General features: G+C 42.8%; 1 protein-coding gene across 1 annotated transcript in view; it reads left to right on the top strand.

Annotated features, from left to right (window-relative positions):
• The window catches only part of prkcq (protein kinase C, theta), a 118,660-nt gene that overhangs the window by 74,244 nt on the left and 22,029 nt on the right, over positions 1-22,387 (top strand). Inside the window, exons 11-13 of the mRNA XM_041203272.1 lie at positions 5,169-5,342; positions 14,975-15,066; positions 18,925-18,987. Of these exons, the coding sequence (XP_041059206.1) occupies positions 5,169-5,342; positions 14,975-15,066; positions 18,925-18,987 (329 nt within the window). The remainder of the gene's footprint in view (positions 1-5,168; positions 5,343-14,974; positions 15,067-18,924; positions 18,988-22,387) is intronic.

Below are 22,387 nucleotides of genomic sequence, written 5' to 3' on the forward strand. Positions count from 1 at the left end.
GGCAGGTAATGCCAGTGTTGTAGCTGTACTGGAACAGCCTGGCTAGGGGTGCAGCAAGTTCTGGAACACAAGTCTTCAGTACTATTGCCGGAATATTATCAGGCCCCAGAGCCTTTGGAGTAATCAGTGCCTTCAGCCACTTATTGATATCATGTGGAGTGAATCGAATTGACTGAAGACTGGCATCTGTGATGATGGGGACCTCTGCAAGAGGCCGAGATGGATCGTCCACTCGGCACTTCTGGGTGAAGATTGTAGCAAATGCTTCAGCCTTGTCTTTTGCACTGATATGCTAGGCTCCCACATCATTGATGATGGGGATATTTGTGGAGTCTCCTCCTCCAGTGAGTTGTTTAATTGTCCACCACCTTTCACGACTGGCAGGACTGCAGAGCTTAGATCTGATCCGTTGGTTGTGGGATCGCTTAGCTCTGTCTCTCACTTGTTGCTTATGCTGTTTGGCACGCAAGTAGTCCTGTGTTATAGCTTCACCAAATTGACACCTCATTTTTAGGTATGCTGGTGCTGCTCCTGGCATGCCCTCCTGCACTCTTCATTGAACCAGGGTTGATCCCCTGGCTTGATGGTAATGGTAGTGTGGGGGGTATGCCAGGGGGATATACCATGAGGTTACAGATTGTGTTCAAGTACAATTCTGCTGCTGCTGATGGCCCATAGCACCTCATGGATGCCCAGTCTTGAGTTGCTAGATCTTTTCGAAACCTATCCCATTTGACATGGTGGTAGTGCCACACAACACGATGGAGGGTATCCTCAATGTAAAGATGGAATTTCATCTCCACAAGGACTGTGCGGTGGTCACTCCTACCAATAATGTCATGGATCTGCGGCAGGCAGGTTGATGAGGATGAGGTCAAGTATGTTTTTCCCTCTTGTTGGTTCCCTCACCACCTGCTGCAGACCCAGTTTAGCAGCTATGTCCTTTAGGACTTGGCCAGCTCGGTCAGTAGTGGTGCTACTGACCCTCTCTTGGTGATGGACATTGAATTCCCCCACCCAGAGTACATTCTGCACCCTTCCCACCCTCAATGCTTCATCCAAGTGGTGTTCAACATGGAAGAGCACTGATTCATCAGCTGAGGGAGGGCGGTACGTGGTAATCAGCAGGAGGTTTCCTTGCCCATGTTTGACCTGATGCCATGAGACTTCATGGGGTCCAGAGTCAATGTTGAGGACTCCCAGGGCAACTCCCTCCTGACTGTATACCACTGTGTCCCCACCTCTGCTGGGTCTGCCCTACCGGTGGGACAGGACATACTCAGGGATGGTGATGGTGGTGTCTGGGACATTATCTGTAGGGTATGATTCTGTGAGGATGACAATGTCAGGCTGTTGCTTGACTAGTCAGTGGGACAGCTCTCCCAATTTCGGCACTGGCCCCCAGATGTTAGTGAGGAGGACTCTGCAGGGTCAACAGGACTGCGATTTCCGTTGTCATTTCTGGTATCTAGGTCGATGACGGGTGGTCCATCCTGTTTCATTCGTTTGTTGTGACTTTGTAGCAGTTTGTTACAACTGAGTGTCTTGCTGGGCCATTTCAGTGGGTATTTAAGAGTCAACCACATTGCTGTGGGTCTGGAGTCACATGTAGGCCAGACCGGGTAAGGACGGCAGATTTGCTTCCTTAAAGGGCATTACAGTAGTAATTACCAGATGGATTTTTGAGGATGGTTGTCATGGTCACCATGAATAGCTTTACATTCCCAGATTTATTGATTGAATTCAGATTCTACCAGCTGCCGTGGTGGGATTTGAACCCATGACCCCAGACCGTTACCTTGGGCTTCTAGAATGGCAGCTTCTCACGCCGTATCATCCCAAACCCATCGCATTAATTATGCATTCCAGGCAAACAGGCCATTTCGACGGCAGGCGGGTTCCAATTCGTCCGCCACACCATCGCCTCACTGCTTCACCACGCCGGGCGCCATACTGCCACGTGCACACCTCTCAATGCTTCCAGCCCAGGACTACTCCAAAGAAGACATGGCCCCGAAAAGCAAAAAGACAGCAGACCCCCCGATTTAATGACGCGTCCCTCAGGCGCCTTTAAGACGCTGTAGAGGCCGACAGCGGTGTCCTCTACCCCCTGTCTGGCCGCAGGAGGGGCAGCCACATTACCACTCCGGTTTGGGAGGCGATGGCAGTGGTGGTCAGTGCCAATGCTGCACAGAAGAGGTCAGCCATCCAATGCAGAAAGAGGATGAATGATCTCATCCGTGCTGCCAGGGTAAGGCAACCATCTCATCACTCTAAACTCACACACTCACGAGCCCATCGCACATTCACTGGCATCTCACTCACTGCCAGCTCAAGGGGCATCACCACTCACTCTCTCACACACACACCCTCACATGTCCATCTGGCCTCACCTCCTCTGGAGACTGCCCTCCTCTCCCCTCACCCTCTTGAGGCCACTTGCACAGATTAACATGTGCCCCCCCACACACACCCTGGGATACCCTCCTTCCCCAGTACACCCCCTCGCCCTGCAGCCTCTTCCCTTGCCCGAGGCCTCTTCTCCCCCTTCCCCAAGCAATGTGGGGGGGATAGGTTCAGTGGCTGGCCTTATAATGATATGCAGATGTATTACAATGAGATGCCGACGTCCGATGGGGGGGTAAGGCAGCCCACCATCAACTGAGTGAAAATGATTCTTGGCCTTCTCACCCCATTGTCTGCTCACGCCACTGAGCATGCCCAATGCCAGCGGGCACAGACGATTCTGCCCCCTGGATTTCTGGCCCGTTATCCTGGGCTCTGGTGCCGGCTGCTCTATGGCTCCCCCCGGAGGCAGCAGTCACTAAACTCAGCGAGAACTTCAACTTTCCCCCTCCAATAGCAGCACTTGAAAACCCTTTCGCAGTTACATCTTGTCCGATCAGTGGTAACATGGTTTTTAACGGACGAGATTCATTAAATTTGATGGAACAGTGGAACTGGCCCTAAAACAAAACTCTTACAATTGCAGAGTTTTTTAATTTGTTTTTTAAAGTGAAGCATTTTCAGAATATTTTAGCGTCTACCTTCACCCAATCTTTAATTTGTTCCGTATATTAAAAAAAATTAAAAATGTTAGCTTTTTGGTTGCTGTTTCTGTGCCTGTGAAAATTCTTTAATTTGATTGACTGCTTGAGCATCCTGATAGCATCACTCTAGCTCCGTGCTGGGAGTCCCCAGTAAAGAATGCTGCAATCGGTTGCTGTAGCATTGTCAAGAGGTAGAGTTGAAATTCTCGCCAAAGCGACTGCTAGGTATCTCAACAAGACTTACTTTCAGGCCAGCAGCGAGCACCTTATCTTCACTGCTGACTATAAACTTGAGGGCTCTTTTGTACACATGGGATTTACTTAATGAGCTTACAGTGGTCACAAAAAATGAAGTGAGCCTGCCCCATCAATCATCTCACCAGCAGGCATGTTGTTCAGGAAGGTCGGCTCCATGGGTTTGCCTTGGGTGTGGTGGCATCACAGCCAAGGTGGGAGGTAGCGATGGGCAAGAGAGAGAGAGAGAGATTACCCCCACCTGCCAGCCTCTGATAGAGGCCTCACTAATCCCTGTTTCCATTGCGGACTAGCCAAAAGGCACTGTTTGTTAGTGTAATAAGCAAAGCTTAGTCCCTGTAGTCTCCTGTATTCTGTCCACGTAGAACTCATTCTATCCACTGTGCATCAGCTATGCAAAATATTGAACATGAAGAAAAGAGGTAGAGTTTCCATGATAACCTGGGTGAAAGTTTTCAATTGAAAGCCATTGGAAGCAAGGTAATTTAGTCAATAGCTTTAAAATGGACATTTAGTCGGAATTTGTAACAATGTACCCGAGTGTCTTTCTGACCATCCTCTGTTGTCTGCCCAAAGGCATTAACCCACATTAATTAACTGGAGTTGTGCTTTTATTTAAACAACAAATGTAGGTGGTGGAGGAGGGGTGGGGGGTTTGGGGGGCACAGTGGTAATGTCACTGAATTAGGACATGGATTCAAATCCCACCACTGCAGCTGGTGGAATTTGAATTCAATTAATAAACCTGGAATATAAAGCTAGTCTCCGTAATGGTGACCATCAAACTATCATTGATTGTCATAAAAACCCATCTGGTTCACTCAAGTCCTTTAGGGAAGGAAATCTGCCTCCTTACATGGTCTGGCCTACATGTGACTCCAGACCCACAGCAGCTCTTAAGTGACCACTGAAATGGCCTAGCAAGACACTCAGTTAAGGGCACTTAGGGTTGGGCAACAATTGCTGGCCTTGCCAGTAATGCCCGCATCCCATGAAAGAGTAAATTAAAAATTGTACAGTGTGATGCCAAAGCACGTGTTCCCTGACAGGTTTCCAATGTGGAATGTCATGCTGGAGTGTGTATTACTTTATGGTTTGATGCTAGTAGTCGCTATTGGTGGAGTTGCTGTATGTAAATCCACATGGGTATAAAATATTCTAGGGAATAATGGTGTTTTTCTTTGGTGTGTGTGAATTTAGTGGTTTTAATAACTTTACCTGTTTTTTAAGAGTGTTTATCAGATATTGTTGGAACAGTGAATGGAAGAAATCTTCCCACTATGTCCAGATGTACCAACTGCCACCACTAAACAGCAAAATATTCTGAAGTAAAAGCAGAAAATGCTGAAGCTGCAAGATATGTCAAAGAGGTTAATATTTCAGCTTGAGATCCTCCATTAGAGGAATTCTGATGAGCAGTTGTGCACACAATGTGGATCTCCCTCTCCTCTTCCAAATAATGCTAAACCTGATGTCCATTTCTAGCATTTTTACTTTTTAATTTCAGATTTCCTGAATTTTCCTTTTTTTACACACTACATCACCCTTGTCTTTGGAAAATATCCACTTGGTAACGACACATGTACCAGTGCAATGCACAGAAATCCACATATTGGAAGACCTGGTTAAGGTGAACTAGGATGATGTTAACTGTTTTATTATAACTCCCAGATCTGCTAAAGTAAAAGATGAGTAAAGCTTTAACTCTTGAACTCCCAGGACATAGTGGGACTGCATATCATGAAACTAAACATTCCCTGTCTATGATTTTTTTTCAACTATTAATTGGATTCCATAAATGGGGATGGGCAATTTCCCATTGTTAACAGCTTCCCTCCTATTCCTTTCTGTTCCCCAATCCAGGTCTTCCTCGCAGAGCTAAAGGAGAAGAATCAGTTCTTTGCCATTAAAGCACTGAAAAAGGATGTGGTGTTGATGGACGATGATGTAGAATGCACCATGGTTGAGAAACGAGTTCTCTCTCTTGCCTGGGAGCATCCATTTCTCACTCATCTCTATTGTACATTCCAAACAAAGGTAAGATTTTTCATGTTAAATCCTTTTTTTTTAATTTTTGCAAATAGTTTGCCATTGTTGAATTGGGTTTCACCTATTTCGGTGAGTACGCAATGAACAGCAGCTGAATGGTCCTCCAGGCTGATTCAGTAATGTACTGCGCTCTGGAGTTTAACCTCCTTTTTTTTGAAAAATATACTTTATTCATAAAATATCTGGAAGAACATTCCAAAACATTTCAAAATCACCATCACAAAGGTGCAATCAGATTCAACTTTTACACATGGGTCATGAGGTGCATCAATACAATCAATGAATATTACAATCATTTCAATATGGTCATTACAGACAGTCAGACAATGGTATTGGAGTTATCAACATGCATCATGTTGCTCTCTGAGGTGCTTCAATACAATTATTATTCAATGCATACATTCATTGTGAGTCATACAGCCCGAGGGATCTATACAGTTCCCAGCCCCTCGGTGCACTGTGGCAGAAAGGTCTTAGACAGCGACCCTTCCCCATTGCATCTTTGCAGCAGCTGCCCCAAGCTTTAGTGCGTCCCTCAGCACATAGTCCTGGACCTTGGAATGTGTCAATCTGCAACACTCAGTCGGGGACAACTCTTTGCGCTGGAAGACCAACAAGTTTCGGGCAGACGAAAGAGCGTCTTTCACCGAGTTGATGATCCTCCAGCTGCAGGTGATGTTTGTCTCAGTGTGTGTGTCCCTGGGAACAGCCCGTAGAGCACTGAGTCCTGTGTCACAGAACTGCTCGAGCTGAACCTCGACAGAAACCACTGCATCTCTCTCCAGACTTTCTTTGCAAAGGCACAATCCACAAAAAGGTGAACAACGGTCTCTTCCCCACCACAGCCATCTCGAGGGCAACGTGCAGAGGGGGTGAGACTCCTGGCGTGTTGGAAGGATCTTACAGGGAAGGCCTTTCTCACCACCAGCCAAGCTATGTCTTGGTGCTTGTTGAAAATTTCTGGCGATGAGGCATTCTGCCAAATGACATTGACAGTCTGCTCAGGGAACCATCCCACAGGATCCACCCTCTCCTTTTCTCTCAGGGCCTCTAAGACATTACGTGCCGACCACTGCCTGATGGACTTGTGGTCAAAGGTGTTTCTCTGCATAAATTTTTCCATGATGGACAGGTGGTACGGCACGGTCCAACTACTTGGAGTGTTCAACGGCAGCATGGCCAGACCCATCCTTCACAACACCAGGGACAGGTAGAACCTCAGCAGGTAGTGACACTTGGTGTTTGCGTACCGAGGGTCTATGCACAGCTTGATGCAGCCGTACACAAAGGTAGCCATCAGTATGAAGGCGATGTTGGGCATGTTTTGTCCCCCCTTATCCAGAGGCTTGTACATCACGTCCCTGCTGACAGGATCCATTTTCGACCTCCAGATAAAGTGAAAGATGGCTCGGGTGATCGCCATCGCGCAGGAGTCTGGTTTAGGCCAGCCCTGTGCCACGTACAGCAACAGCGAGAGTGCCTCACACCTGATGACCAGGTTCTTACCCGCAATGGAGAGGGAGCGTCGCTCCCACGTGCCAAGTTTTCTTTGCACCATAGACGCTCGCTCCTTCTAGTTTCTAACACATACCCCGGTCCCTCCAAACCATATCCCCAGCACCTTCAGACCGTCAGGGAACAAAGGATCGGTCAGCCCAGCTCCCAAGGAACATGGCCTCGCTCTTCCCATGATTTACCTCAGCTCGGAGTTTAACCTCCTTTGACTGCCTCATGTTGTGGATTCCTAAGCCTGGCAAAGTTAGTCTTTCTCTGGTAGAGGGGGGTGGAGAATCAAAATCCATATTTCCCTGGTGCTCTTCCTCATTGCTTGCTTAAGAACAGCCTTATGATAGGTTTAAGGGCCTGCTCACTTCGTCTGGCTGAAATTAGTAACGAGCATGATAAGATCTAGAATATTATGAGAAAGTAACTGATAAAGTAGCTGATTCAAAAGCATTAAAAAAAAACAAATCAGGTAAGAGGGTGTTGACTATATTTGTGCAGTGCCATTAAATCAAGCAATTAAGTTATAGATAGTCTAGTGAGAAGGATGACATTTTAACATCATTACCTATACACAATGTCACTAGCAGTGCATCACTTCCTGAAAACATAACATCCTTTCTGTGCAAGAATAGACGTGTAAATTTAATCCGATGTGTTTTTACTTCCTGGGTATTTGTGGAGCTAGACATGTTGACTGATTCTGCTTTTGTGACATACTGAGCTCCTCTAGCCAGTTGCATAGCTTATAAACTCTGAATCTGGAATGGTCTTTAAATTACATTTCAGTTTCATGATGATTTTAATGTACAATTAAAGAGAAATTGTGTCTCCTGATAAAAACAAAATCAACCAACTTTCCTGGCAAAACATCTGTGTAAAGAAATGCTTTGGACATCTATCCTAAACTTAGCTTTCAACAATCCTTAGTTAGCATCTTCTTATCCTGATGCCCCGGAGTGTCTTGGGTTTAGTATCTTTATCCCATTAAGTATCATACATCTCAATAAGTTCCACGTGAAGCATTTAATCTTGAGGCCGAAGAGTCCTGTTTAATCTATTCATGTTAAGGAGGAATGCCAATTGTAACGAATTTCTCCATTCTCTAAGGGGAATGCCACTGATTTGTTTTATTCAAAATATTTTGCACACAATGCAACTGGTCCAACTGAGGACCCTGATAGTGCAGTGAGTATTCCATGTTTAATGCCCATGAGTTAACATGAAATAACGTCACTAGATACATTGTTGTGTAAAAGCAGGTGTTTAACCAAACAATATAGACACTATCCTAACACATACTATTCACTTATCCTTGTATCCTTATCCCATCCTTCACCAAATATCTGGCAATGTCCTTATCCTTATACATGCTGATAATGGATCCTATTTGGCAGAGCATAGTGAATTGAGAAGAATATTGGACATGGACAGGGTTCAAAGCAGGTAATATCTCATTGGTTGCCGTTTACAGCCCACCCAATATTCTGTGTTGTTGGCTTCCGTAGAACTGAATGTTGGGTGAATGCTATCGTGGGCAGAAAAAGTGATTGCACCTGTTTGGCATCTTTGGCCAAGTCCAATTTCGCTCCCACTGAGTGCAAAGTAGCGCAGTGCTGTGTCTACATGGCTAACTCCACGATGACTGTGTAATCCTGTCCATGTGGGAATGCTGAACAGAGTCAGGGATGAAGGTACCCAATCTGAGGGACGTCCCCACCTGGTACCTTTGCCCACCCCCAAGCAGCCAGTTGAAGGCTGGAATATTTGTCCTTGCCAGTGACACTGAAAACACATGACAGCAGAAGTCGAGGAAACACCTTAAAAAGTTGGAATGCCTGAATGGCAAAAAAATAGTAGAAAGTATCAAGTCTAAATGGAATGTTACGATCAGCAGACATACACTTGAGTTTGGATAATGGTACTTCTCATTCTTTGAAGTCTTTCCCACCTATAAACAATTGAGCAGTTGGCCTCCATTTTGTGGATGCTATAATATTCTGTAGCAGATAATTGCATTAAATGTTGGGGTCCCAGAGGAGAAGCACTATTGAAACAGACCTCCTTATACTATACGTGCTTTCTCATCAATTAATTCCTGCTCCCATAAGTTAGAAACTAGAGATCCGTGATCAATCGGCAGGAGGTAGGAAATCAAGTTCCATGTATTTAATTTCAAGTGGCGATGCCATGCCATCTGATAAGACCCACAAAAATGTGTGCCTCCAACTCTATCAGGTCATGGAGTGCCCCTGCTTTATTCTTCAGGCTACCAATGACAGCTGTCAGACTGCCTATCAGCCACTGGTGACTCTTTGCTAAAGTAGAAGCACCCAAAATTAGTCTAAGGATACATGGGCTCTTCCAGTAATTACACTTTTGGCCTGAGGGCTCATCTAGTTTTGTGGGATTTAACACGGCAGCTGGATCTGTAGCTTTGGTCATTCTGAATTTCCAGAATGAATCAATAGTTGTCGACAGAAATGAAGACAAAGGAACCGACATCCCACATAAACAAGTTAGATTCCTGAATAATTCACACTCTCAGATACAATTTAATCGACATTCACCAATGTAGTTCAAAGGCCAAAGTGATAATGGCAAATGTTCACTCAATGAGATGAAGTGTTCCTCAGAGAAACATTCAAGTGGAACCATTTTGTAATAAAATAAAACTATTTACTTGTATTAATGTTATTACAATGATAAATAATACAAAACCTTTATTAGTCAAACTGCAGTGGTGAATCAGGCAAGGGAACACTGCCACCTAGGGTTTACATATCCTCTCTTCCTGCAGCACTTTGATAAGATCCTTCTGTGCGCTATATTTGCAATATTGTTAACAATTTTAAATAATCTCCCACAAAAAGAATGGAACCTCCTGATATCTACCCAACCTTGCCTGTGAATAAATCAACTGTCTCTCCAGTTATATAGACAAATTTGTTTGCAGCTAAGCACGAATCCAATATAAGGATGATTTTCCTGCCTGGATTCACCATATGTTATTGATTAGTTTTACATATTACGCTTTATTGACAAAAGAAGCAAAGCCTTATACCAGAATATACCTGTATAGCAGCCTAGGCAAAATTTAACTAACACAGAGCAATGCAATGTTTTACATGAATTCAGTGAACACAAGGAATGTTTACATCGAGAATAATGAATTGCATGTTCATGATTATATGGGAAACAGTAGATGTCAGGGAGTGATTACATTAAAAAATTTAAATACCAAAGAAGTGAGCATGCAAGGATTAGTGGAAGGTTAGCATTGAGAATAATGGATACTTGGGGCAAATTTGTGAAGAGTAAGAGATATCTAACAGTAATTAGAAAACATTTGTTTGTTTAACACAGGCTTGCAAAGTGTTCCCATCTTCCAGGATATCTACCATTGTATTTTTGATAATTGTTCACTGTTGCTAAATATATATATATATATATATATATAATATATATGCAGTCTGCCCTGTATGTTCTGAAAGGTGTCTGTTCATTAGATACAGGAATACCAGTTCATTCAGTTAGCATTCATTGCAATCACTTGTCCTTTTTCCTGTGCCATGGCATTTCTCAATCTACTGTTACTTACACGCTGTTCATTTCTTCTTATTTCCTTGCACTTAATAAGCAGGGGGTATTCACACAGTTTGAAAGAGAGACAATTGGAGGAGATAATCAGGGAAGAATCAGAGGTGACGCATTTAAGGAAAGAAATACAACCTATAGATGCAGAGAGAGAGGAGATTTAAATTCAGAGCCAGCTCAGCATGATGAATCTGGTTAAATCCCAACCCTATGTAACTATCCTGTTGGGCTGTCCCTGATTTAAGAATCAACAATAGTTTGCATTTATATCACTCCTTAATGAAGTTAAGTTAAATGTTCCAAGCTGCTTTGCAGAGCAGAAACAAATGTGAAATAGTAATGGAAGAGTTAGAAAAGATAACCAGAAAAGAGATTGAAAGCTGAAGGATGTTGCGGAGATAGAGTGGAACACGGTTGTGCAGAGATTTGTAAGGATGGACAAAGATTTTGAGTTTTGCACATTTGAGATGTAGAATCAAGTAGAGGTCAGTGAGGACGTAAGTGACCGGTGAGTAAATAATAACATGGAGCGGATTGGGAACAGTGGAGTTTTGGATGAGTTGGATGTTGTCTAGAATGGAAACGAAGTCTGGAGGTAACTAAAGGGTTTTAGCAGCAGTAGGTGTGAGGTACAGGGAAAGCAGATGTGAAAATTGAAAAGCAGATCTTCATTAATATTATTCCTGCTGAGTATTTGGCACAACTCGCAAAAGCAAACAAACTGGCAATGAAGAATGTTGAAGGTTTATAAAGTCATGCAAAGTTGCAGATTTGCTCAACAAATGTAGAATTTACACAGAATAACATGCCAAGCAATTGGGAGCATGAGGATTTGGGGAATCATTAAAAACTTGTAGGTAGCTAGTAGGTGACGATGTTAGAAGTGCCACTAAGTGTATCTGAAAACATATACCACAAGAAGCTATCAGAAGTGCTTGTTTTGCTATGTAACAGTTTAAATGATAGAATAAAATCTGATCTTTGATCAGGCCAAAGCACTTCACTTTCATTCTTTACTTGAGGGACACATACAGAAGAGATATGGTGAAAAGATAAATGAGTAGTTTCATTATTCGGAAATAAAACTTTGTTCATTGACTTTACAGGAGCTCTCATTTATTTCTTAACTTTCTCATCATGACGTGCTTATATCATCTACTGTTAGTACGTGGCAATTATTGGGCTTCATATGACTCCTAAATCAAATATATTATTAATTGCTTTTAGTTTTTAATCATTCATGAAATGTAGGTGTCACTGGAAATGCCAACGTTTATTGCCAATAACATTTTTAGCATTTTAACATAATTAACATAATTTCCTACAACATATATTGTATATAAACCTCCGATCTGCAAAACAAAGCCACTCTGATGAAACAACTTTGGGGGAGTAACATGAGACCAATGCAATGACTGAAAACCTGAGGCATGTCATCCAGTGAGTTTTTAGGAACTCCCTTTCCAGCATTCTCTCAGCTTAGTGCCTGAAAAGATCATTGAAAAATATTTTAATTGATTTGATTGTTTTTTTTTCTCATTGTCGTATGGTCAAATGGTCCTTGTGATTGGTCATTTCCACAAATGTGACTAATTTATCATTAGTAGCCCTTGAGCACATTTTTCCATTTGCATTGTCATGTTCCTGACTTGTTCAGTTGTAATTTATTGCTGCTTCCTGAATAAGAATAATTAAGCAATCACAGGAAAAGTTGTCACATGACAAGTATGATGCTCAATGGCACAACATTTTCCTTGGGTGTGACAGGCCAAACACATATAGAACATCTGTTTTTAGTAGCAAGATGTCTAGAGCAACCAATGGGCTTTATAGTTGTCAAGTGAAACCAGGGCAGAAGAATTTTTCCCTGCAAAGGTGGTGATAGGTCTTGTTTTAGATGCAGAATTCCAGAAGTTTGTTTTATTCATTCACATGATAAAGGGGAACCAGAAGATGTGGTGTACTTGGATTTCCAAAAGGCATCCAATAAGATGTCACATAAAAGGTTTACTACACAATGGTATTGGGGGTAACATATAAGCATGGATAAAGATAAAAGCAAAATAATGCAGATGCTGGAAATCTGAAACAAAAACAGAAAATGCTGGAAAAACTCAGGAGGTCTAGCAGCATCTGTGGAGAGAGAAACAGAGTTAACACTTCAGGCCTGTATGCTCTGAAGAAGGGTCATACAGACTCAAAACGTTAACTCTGATTCTCTCTCCATAGATGCTGCTAGACCTGCTGAGTTTTTCCAGCATTTTCTGTTTTTGTTAGCATGGATGAAGGATTGGTTAGCTAACAGGAAGCAGTGAGTTAGGATAAATGGGTTATTTTAGGGTTGGCAAGCTGTAACTAGTGCCAGAAGAATCAGTGCTGGAGCCACAACTATTTACAACCCATTTTTAAGACTTGGATGAAGGGTCTGAATGTATGACAGCTAAATTTGCTGATGACGCAAAGATAGGTAGGATGGCAAGTTGTGAAGAGGGCATAAAGGGCTAGATTTTTAACCTCGAGGTGGATAGCGAGAGCTGGGAAAATTCCTGGCTCAGCCACCTGCCTCTGGAGTAAGTGCCAGGAAAGACTGGATTTTCATTTGGTGGGTGGGGTGGGAGGTGGGGTGGGAGGTGGGGGGCGGGCGGGGGGTGGGCGGGGGTGGGGGTGGTTGGTGGTGGGGGGGTGGTGGCTGCAGTCATGCTGGCTGATCCAGGAAAGAGTTCAGAAGCAGCCACAGAGGCTGCCAGGTGCCGAGGCAGACTGTTTAAAAGGCCCACCTTGGTGCTGTGGGACTTTGTACCGTTTATAATGAGAAAAGTAAAACTAACTGGCCTCCACCCCTTACATCCCCTCATAGCAAACCCCCCTGCCCCCCCCGACCCAAAACACTCCCCATACCCCATACATGGCACCTGATGTCCCTCCCACCCAGCCTCTATGGTCCCCCATGCCCCCCATGCCAACCAAGGACCTTCCACGCCCATTCACCCACTATATACTGTATACAACCAATGAACCCTGTAGTGAGGATAGGACATGTAAAAAAAAGCTTTAGAAAAACTGTCATTCATTGATAACTTTCCTCTTTCTTAAAAAAAAAAATCCTTTTTACTATGGGCCAATAAAAGTGTCAATCATACAGACCCTTTAAATTATTAAAAGCTGAAATTTCAAGCACTTGAAATCTTTTTATCTTGTGTAAGTAGCATTGTGCAATTGACAGAAGAGATCAGAGAGCCAGAACTGTCAGTCAAGCAATGTTTTCCCTGGGACAGATGTTTCAGTACTTTAATGGATGTCTGGGCTCTCGGCCAATAATGCATAACATTGTCCATCGCCTAATTGACCTGATGAAGATGGTGGTGAGCTGCCTTTTTGACAACTGAGCAGCTTCCTAGGCCTTTTCATAGGAATGGTAAGTGTCAATCGCATTGCTGTGGGCCTGGGGTTACATGCAGGTCAAATCATATAAGGATGGCAGATTTCCTTCCCTAAAGGATGTCAGTGAACCAATTGAGTTTTTATGTCTATCTGGTAGTTTCATGGTCATTGTTACTGACAGTAGCTTTTTATTCCAGATTTATTTAAATGAACTAAATTTAAATTTCCCCACTGCCCTGTTAGAATTGGAACTCAAGCTTGCAAATTCTTAGTCCAGCCCCCTGGATTTCTAGTCCAATAATATAACCACCATGCAATTATAGCCAATAATCCAACATTGAGTAAAGTAATGATGTATGTCCAAGGCAGAATGGTGAGTGTGAAGGCACTGGAGTTTCATTGCTTCCCTTGTCTTTCTCGGTGAAATAAGTCACAGGGAAGGGAGGTGCTGTTAAGTGACTTTGGTGAATTGCTGTAAGGCATGCTGTGATAGGAACCACTGTTATAATTGTGAAATGGGTGGGTATTGAGTCCTGCAAAGGCACCGATCAAGTCTGTCCTGGAGAATGTCAAGCTTCTTGAATGTTGGTGCAGGCTTGCACCTATTCAGGGAAATAGTGCATATTCCACCACAATCCTGAGTTGAGTTTATGGACTTGAAGGGGCTTTGAAATGTAAACAGGTGAGCCGCTTGTCATGGACTACCCAACCTCTGCTTTGTTCTAGTGGCTCTTCAGTGGTCCAGTTAAGCTTCTGATCAATGGGGAACTGCAGCATGTTGATGGTGGGCAGACTTGGGATTTAATTTCAACTCACTCAAAGCTCATTCATTTAGAGTTAAATCGGACCCTTGGTGAAAGTGATGGCATTTAAAGTGTGGGCTTTGTACTGCAACTGAAGTGATTCTGGTTGATACACAACTTCTTCAGCATGGCTGATTTGGCCAACTTTAATTGTCAAAATGAGATTAGATATTGAGCTTGTTCAAATCTGAGTTGACTTCCATTTGATGACATAACTTGGGTGACTGGTATTGAAGAGCTACTTGGGTGCAATTTGTAACAGCTTCATATCCGAGCACCTTGTATTGTTCATGTGCAGAACTATATGTTGATCTTCCCTATTCCTGCTTGCTACAGGAGAACCTGTTTTTTGTAATGGAATACCTGAATGGCGGTGACCTAATGTTTCACATTCAGAATTGCCAAAAGTTTGATGCACCAAGAGCAACGTAAGTGGACTTCTTTATTCTGAAGCTTTGTTTAATTGTGTAGATGTCAACTTGACAGCATTTACCAGACCCAGAACAAAAAGCAATGCCATAACGTTACAATGGAAAATGCTGGGTAAGAAAAGGATGACAAATGAAAGCTGAACAAAAGAAAATGCCAAATATGGTCTGCATCTTACCACACACCTTCAAAAACTCTCAAAAGTTGAAAGAACATAAGATCTGTTTCCAACCAACAAAGATATTCTTATCTTGATGCCTATAAAAGAAGTGATAAGACTGAGTAAAACTCTTTGGCTAAGGCTTTCTTTGTGCGGCTGTGAACAGATCAAAAGAGTTAGAAATATGATTTAATGTTCATTGAAACTTTTAAGCCTTTCAAATGCATCAAAGGCTTTCTCTTATTTTGCTATCGTTTATTTTGTGCTCCAGGCACTGTATTTGACCTGTTAAATGTCAAACCATCTTTTCTCCGTCATTAACAACAATAAGAAAATCAACAGTCACTGCCTCTTGGGAACATGGAGAATGTTTCCATTTATAAAATTGTCCTTAAGACAAAAGTTTCCTTCTGGGGCTGGGAGGAGGGTTGATGAAACGGAGTGGTGCAGTGGGAATAAACCTTGCCTTTCGACCCCCGTGACCTGGATTCAAACTCAGCCCAGCGTGTTAGGTGAGGCCTCAGTTCTTTTTGTGTATGATGGCCCTGTATAGTAAGGAGCATCGGAACAGGGGGAGGCCGCTTATCCGCTTGAACCTGTTCCACCATTCAGTGAACTCAGGGCTGACACATGTTTAGAGATTGTGAGGTAGCTGGAATAATGTTACACTGATCCTGATGGAGGTGCTGGGGCTCAAGTTTAAAGGATTTTGCTGGGTCAGAATAGAGGGATATGTGCTCTTTGTCTAACCTGACTATGCCCAACCCATGCAGTTTTACATTGGGTTCCAGAAAAAGACATCCTTCTATTTCCCGGTATTCATATCTTTCACCTTAATGAGCACAAAATCAAGAACAATAAATGAGTTCTTTATTTGGGTTTCTGCTTTTCAGTGCTGCTTTGAGTAAAGTGCCTATTGAAAGGTTCTGTAAAGAGGCAGGGTCCGTATCAAGCTGAAGGGAAGGTTGGATAATTCTACTAAAGAGCCAGCACAGACATAATGGGCCAAATGGCCTATTTCTGTGCTGTATCGTCCTATGAAGTCACACAGGAACACGGCCTGTTTTTGGATCAGCTGAAACAGCCCATTTCACTTTTTCTCTCTCTTTTCCCAGGGCCAACACGGCCTCCCCTCAGTGCTCTCCCTGCCTGGCATCAGGCGTTCCAAAAGTCAGGAATTTGTTGTGGGGAATCAGGAACCTGTGGTCAGCTGCAACATTTCAGAGCTGTGAGACACCTGTACTCATTGTTAGTTCAATTTGGGTTGAAGTGACGCTGGACAGTCTTCACGTTAACGTGTTTGTGTAAAATTCTTCTATGTGCTATTTTAATCTGTGGGTTCTGAATTCTTTGTTAGCTTATTTTCTGTAATTGCAAAAAAAAAAACACTCCAAAACTATCTGCTACTTTTGGGGCAAAATGAGAACTTTGGTGAATTTTAAAAGTTAAGTGAATCAGCATGTGCCCTTTAGGCTAGAGTTTCTGTGAAATGCATTTCAAAGCTGCAAGGCATTGCAGTGTATATGTGTTCTTTATTTCATGAGTCCTCATTAGAATAATGGGCTCCTGCTATGACTCATAACTCAGTTCATTTAACAATTGGTAGGGAGCAAGGTGGCATAGTGTACTAAAGCCTCCGAGTACTGTGTGATGGAGTGGTACAGTGAAGGATTGGACCCATGGTCAGCCACAGGCACAAAGCTCTCAATTCTAATGCAAACCAGTACTTTATTTAGCTTCCTTTACTGCAGCTCAGCATTGTGCTGGCAGTGTCATCTGTTACGATCCCTGTAGAGACTGGTAACTTTTAAAAAGAAATTTGAATTCCCAGTTATTGACTGAAAAGAGTGCACAACAAGACTTCATGTTTTAAAGGGAAGAACTTCTACTGACAAAAGAAAAGGCTCTGTTAGCGCTAAGTCTTGTAAGCACTTATACTTGAAATCAAAATTCTGAATAGAACTGCCCCCACTCTACTTTTAATTTCAACTGAGAATTCCCATTTTACATTACAGTTGCTCGAGTGTCAATTCACTCATCCTGGAACCAAACCAAAATGTGTGTCTCATCTCCCAGGAATTCACTCCAATTCTCCGTGGTTTCCCAGTCTGTCACTTAGACTACCGGAACTCACTCTCTCTCTCTCTGTGTGAATTGGTTGCCCATTTTACACTGATTTTTCTTGAATTCCCTAAGTACCCAAAAATCTATTGATGTCTGTCTTGAATAAAACTAGAGTGATGAGAATGTGGAGCTCGCGACCACATGGAGTGGTTTAAGGGGAGGTTAGACTGCCAATCTCTTCCACCAGCTTTACTATGCAGATCTGGCAGTCTTTAAACTTTCATAAATTTGGAGTTTTCATTCTGAGCATGGCCTCCACTCGCTTCCTCGCTCAGTGTCCCACAGAAACACTCCCCTGGTTCCTGCTGCTCCTGTCCCCAGCTTCTGACAGACTCTCTGTCTCTATAGATAAAAACAAAAAACTGCGGATGCTGGAAATCCAAAACAAAAACAGAATTACCTGGAAAAACTCAGCAGGTCTGGCAGCATCGGCAGAGAAGAAAAGAGTTGACGTTTCGAGTCCTCGTGACCCTTCGACAGAACTGAGTTCTGTCGAAGGGTCACGAGGACTCGAAACGTCAACTCTTTTCTTCTCCGCCGATGCTGCCAGACCTGCTGACTCTCTGTCTCTGCCTGTTTCAAGCTGCTCCAGCCACGGACTGCCTACTCACAGATTGCTCCCAGGCTGTACTGCTTCGCATACTGCCCAAATACAGTGGAGATATAGGGCAGAATTTTATGCCTCGTCGGCGAGCACACACCCGACTCAATCACGCACACCCACCAATTCAGGCCATAGTAAACAAAAGAACCTTCGCCTCTCAACCCATCTCCATGGCAAAATGATGCATATGGGCCTGTCTCCAGCTAGAAATGCAGATTGCTTATCTTTAACTCTAAATCTCACCTTTGATCTGAAAAGTATTTGGATACTTTAAAACCTTCCCTTGTTTACTAGTGGCCTTCAAACATTCCCTGATCTGGGGAAATTACATGAATAATATAAACCCTCACAAATGGACTGCCTCCTCAAGATATAGTTAACGAGGCACCTAAAACTTTTAACACCTCACATCATGAGTTTCACTAACATAACATGTACCTCCCTTTGATGTGTAACTATCCCAAGCCTGTACCAGCCCCGCAGACCAGGCATTCTTTCACTTATCGTACACCAGCTTTACTATGCAGATCTGGCAGTCTTTAAACTTTCATAACTTTGAGCATTTCATTCCAAACTACGGCTCCTTAGGCAGCACCTTCCAAACCTACGATCACTACCATCTAGAAGGACAAGGGCACCAGATAGATGGGAACACCACCACCTGGACGTTCCCCCCCCAAGTCAATCACCATCCTGACTTGGAAATGTATCGCCGTTCCTTTACTGTCACTGGGTCAAAATCCTGGAACTCCCTTCCTAACAGCACTGTGGATGTATCTACACCACATGGACTGCGACAGTTCAAGAAAGCAACTCAACACCAATAAATGCTGGCCTAGCCAGCGACACCTACTTCCCATGAATGAAGAAAATAAGTTAAAGAGGAGGTGATAGCAGGATATATATTAATCATATTTTTTCAGGTATTGGTTAGTTTAAACTTTCTCATGGAGATTTATTTCGTTACAGGTTTTATGCTGCAGAAATTATTTGCGGTCTCCAGTTTCTTCACGCCAAAGGCATCATTTACAGGTATTTGAAGCATATTTTGCTGTAGAATGTCTTGTCTTTATTTCAGATGAAATATTATGAATGAAAACATCTCCAATTAGCCTACACTGAGAAATGCATTTGTGTGTAAACATCCCTTCTCTTTGTCCATGCTGCTAACCTGTTTAAAAGAAACTGATTAACTCCTCAGTTCAAATACGACATGTCATACAAGCATGTGGAGAGTCATCATAATTATCTTGCAAACCATCATATCCAGGCTTTGGCAGTAGTTGCAGCAAATACAGAGAGAAAGTGGTGCTGGGCCTGCTACAACACCCATTTTAACATCCCCCCCCCCCACAACACCACACACACACACACACACACACCCAAGTAAAGAAATCAGTGTAAAATGGGCAACCAATTCACTGTCATAAGAACACAGTAGTTGCAGGAGCAGGACGTTTAGCCCTTTGAACCTCCTTCACCATTCGACAAAGCCATGCTGCCTCAATCCACCTCCCCAAACTATCCCCATCTCTGAAATTCCCTTAGTACCCAAAAATCTATTGATGTCTGTCTTGAATAAAACTAGTGATGAGAATGTGGAGCCTGCTACCACATGGAGCGGTTTAAGGGGAGGTTAAACAAGCATATGCAGGATAAGGAAACAAAGGGTTACAATGATCGATTTAAATGATGAAAAATGGGAGGAGGCTCAAACTGAGCATGGATTAAACCAAAGTGCCTGTTTCTGTGGCTTATATCCAATGTAAACTTATGTAATCCTATGAATGTACTCAATGACTGAACATCCACAGCTCTAACGGGTAGAGAATTCCAAAGATTCATAACCCTTTAAATGAAGAAATTTCTTCTCATCTCAGTCCTAATTGGCCAACCCCTTATTCAGAGACTGTGACCTCAAGTTCTCAATTTCGGAAGCAGGGAAAACATTTTCTCAGTATCTACCCTGTCAAGCCCCTTAAGAATTTTTTGATCACCTCTTGTTCTCCTGACCTCCAGGGAATATAGACCTAGTATCGCCAATTTTGTGTTAGTGCAAGGTAAGTTGTTACCAAGACGAATCACCCCCATCGTGCATCATTATGTAACTTTATTTGGTGACAGGCGAGATATTAAAGTCAGTCAATCAAAATATCGATTTCAAAATACCCAGTTGCAGCAAATTAGTGTGGGTAGCATCCCACAATCTAGACCTGTTAGGGGTAATTGTCAGTTTCATAACCTGGCAATGTGAATTTCAAAATAAAAACAAAAATATCTGGAAAAACTCAGCAGGTCTGGCAGCATCTGCGGAGAAGAACACAGTTAACGTTTCGAGTCCGTATGACCCTTCACTGCCTGCTGTAAATTTGCCCAATCTCTGTTGCATTAAAACCAAAAGAACAGCAATCATGCATTTTCTAAAAACAAACACTCAATCCCTTTCCCTTTCAGAGATTCCTGCACTCAGAAGTAAATTCAGTAAGTTCATGGTGGATCCGATTGTGGCCCTTGCGCCACTTCCCTGTCTGCATCCCATAACCCTTGATACCCTGCTAGATCAAAAACCTATCTCACTCAGCCTGTCCAAGGAAGGAAAAAGATGGGTCGGTGTTTCAGATCGAGACCTTTGATCAGAATCCTGACACCAAGCTTCAATCACCAGGTGGACCTCTTTAAGCTTATTGCGGTACGCAGCTCTTTGTACTTCTATTTCAGAAGCTTGGGTTCTTTTTAAATTCAAGAGACTCAGACGCTGCCCATTCATGACTCTGATCTGAATCTAAGTCAATGTGCCCTGATGCAAAGCTTCACGGATCGGTTTCCACTACTTCCCTCTTTTGTAATTTGACCCTGACATCTGTATGCTATTTACTCCAATTCTGCCACATACGATAATCATTTTAACCCGGCCTTATCTCCCGGCCAGGAGAGATTCTGTCCTGCCCAATTTTGTAAAGTTATTCTTGTTGAGCAAGCTGCAAAGCTGAAGCACAAAATGGAAATTGGTTTTTGAGATGTTAGTGTTCACGGCACTGCATTTTAGAGAAAGGTCTGATGCATGTTACTGCCCTTCCCTCTACAGTATGGTTTATTCCATCATGAAGTGAGCAGTGCACTGGAAAACAGCTGAATAAATGTTTAATCTGCATTGCAATTGGTGACTGTAAGGGTAGATAAATGATATAGAATAATCAAAATGTGAAGTCCTGGGGGAAAAAACTCAGCAGGTCTAGCAGCATCTGTGGAGAGAGAAACAGAGTTAACACTTTGAGTCAAATATGACTTCCTCGGAACAAAGGCAAGTCCTATTCAACTCAAAACACTAATGCTGCTTCTCTCTGAGAGGTGTTATGTTTTTTCAGGACTTGCTGTTTTATTTCAGATCTCCAGCATCTGCTGTATTTTGCTTTCATTATAGAATAATCAAGTATTCTATGGCACACAATACTTCCTAAAGTGCTTCAGTGGAGGGCAAGGTGTAAGTAACTTACAGCAAAACCGGGTTGAATATCTTGAGGTGTGAGGATGGATATTTTGTTTACTTGCCTTCTAGGGGTCAATCAGTAACTTAAGTAGAGCTTTCTCTCAGGAGATTAAGAGGATGGGCCATGATAGCGGCTAAGTTGTATGTGTGCTGGTAAAAAAGCTAGCTCAATGGGCGCAGTGGTCCTAAAGGGAAGATTTTCTCTTTGTACAGCCAGACTCTGCGCCTCATCCACCAGAAACACACATCAGGAAATCACGAGTGAAGATTTTCCTAATGTGCAATTCTGATGGACAAGGATCTGTTCCGGGAACACACAATCAGAAATATTACTCTACCGTGCTTTTATAAATCAATGCAAAGGGTAACAATGTGCAATGAATCAACATGGTGCCTGGTTTAGGCTGTGGACTTAAAAAAGGGGAAAGAGTTAACATTGTTGGGGAGGAATAAAAATTAAAATCAAAATTTATTTCAGCCATTCTAGTCTCCAATAATTCCCTTATTTAGTGATATTCCAATATACACTGTTAATGATATATTTAGTACAAACCTCAAAAGATTTATGCATCATTATATTCCTCTACATGTTCTACATGTTATTATGGTCTCAGTTGAGATCAGTAAATTTCTTTGTGAAAAAGAAGAAATTCAAAATCCCAATCATTTGCTGAAAGAATGAAACCACCAAATTCCACAGTTTAAGCAAAAGAATTTTTACTATACAAGAGTCAAACAAAGCAAAAACTGAATACCAGCCCAGATCTTCTGAGCAGCGGCAATGATCATCGGATTACCACTGTGCTTGTCAATTCCCCCAACCCAATGTTGCTTCGCATTTCTTCTGGGACCTTCCAAGCCCAGATTTCCCAGAAATGTGCAGCATCCCATCAGAGTCAGGGGAAGACAGGGCACCTTTTCACAGCACTAGTTTACCGTATGGAA

The sequence above is a fragment of the Carcharodon carcharias genome, chromosome 13 (genome assembly GCF_017639515.1).
Source record: "Carcharodon carcharias isolate sCarCar2 chromosome 13, sCarCar2.pri, whole genome shotgun sequence".
Taxonomy (NCBI): domain Eukaryota; kingdom Metazoa; phylum Chordata; class Chondrichthyes; order Lamniformes; family Lamnidae; genus Carcharodon; species Carcharodon carcharias.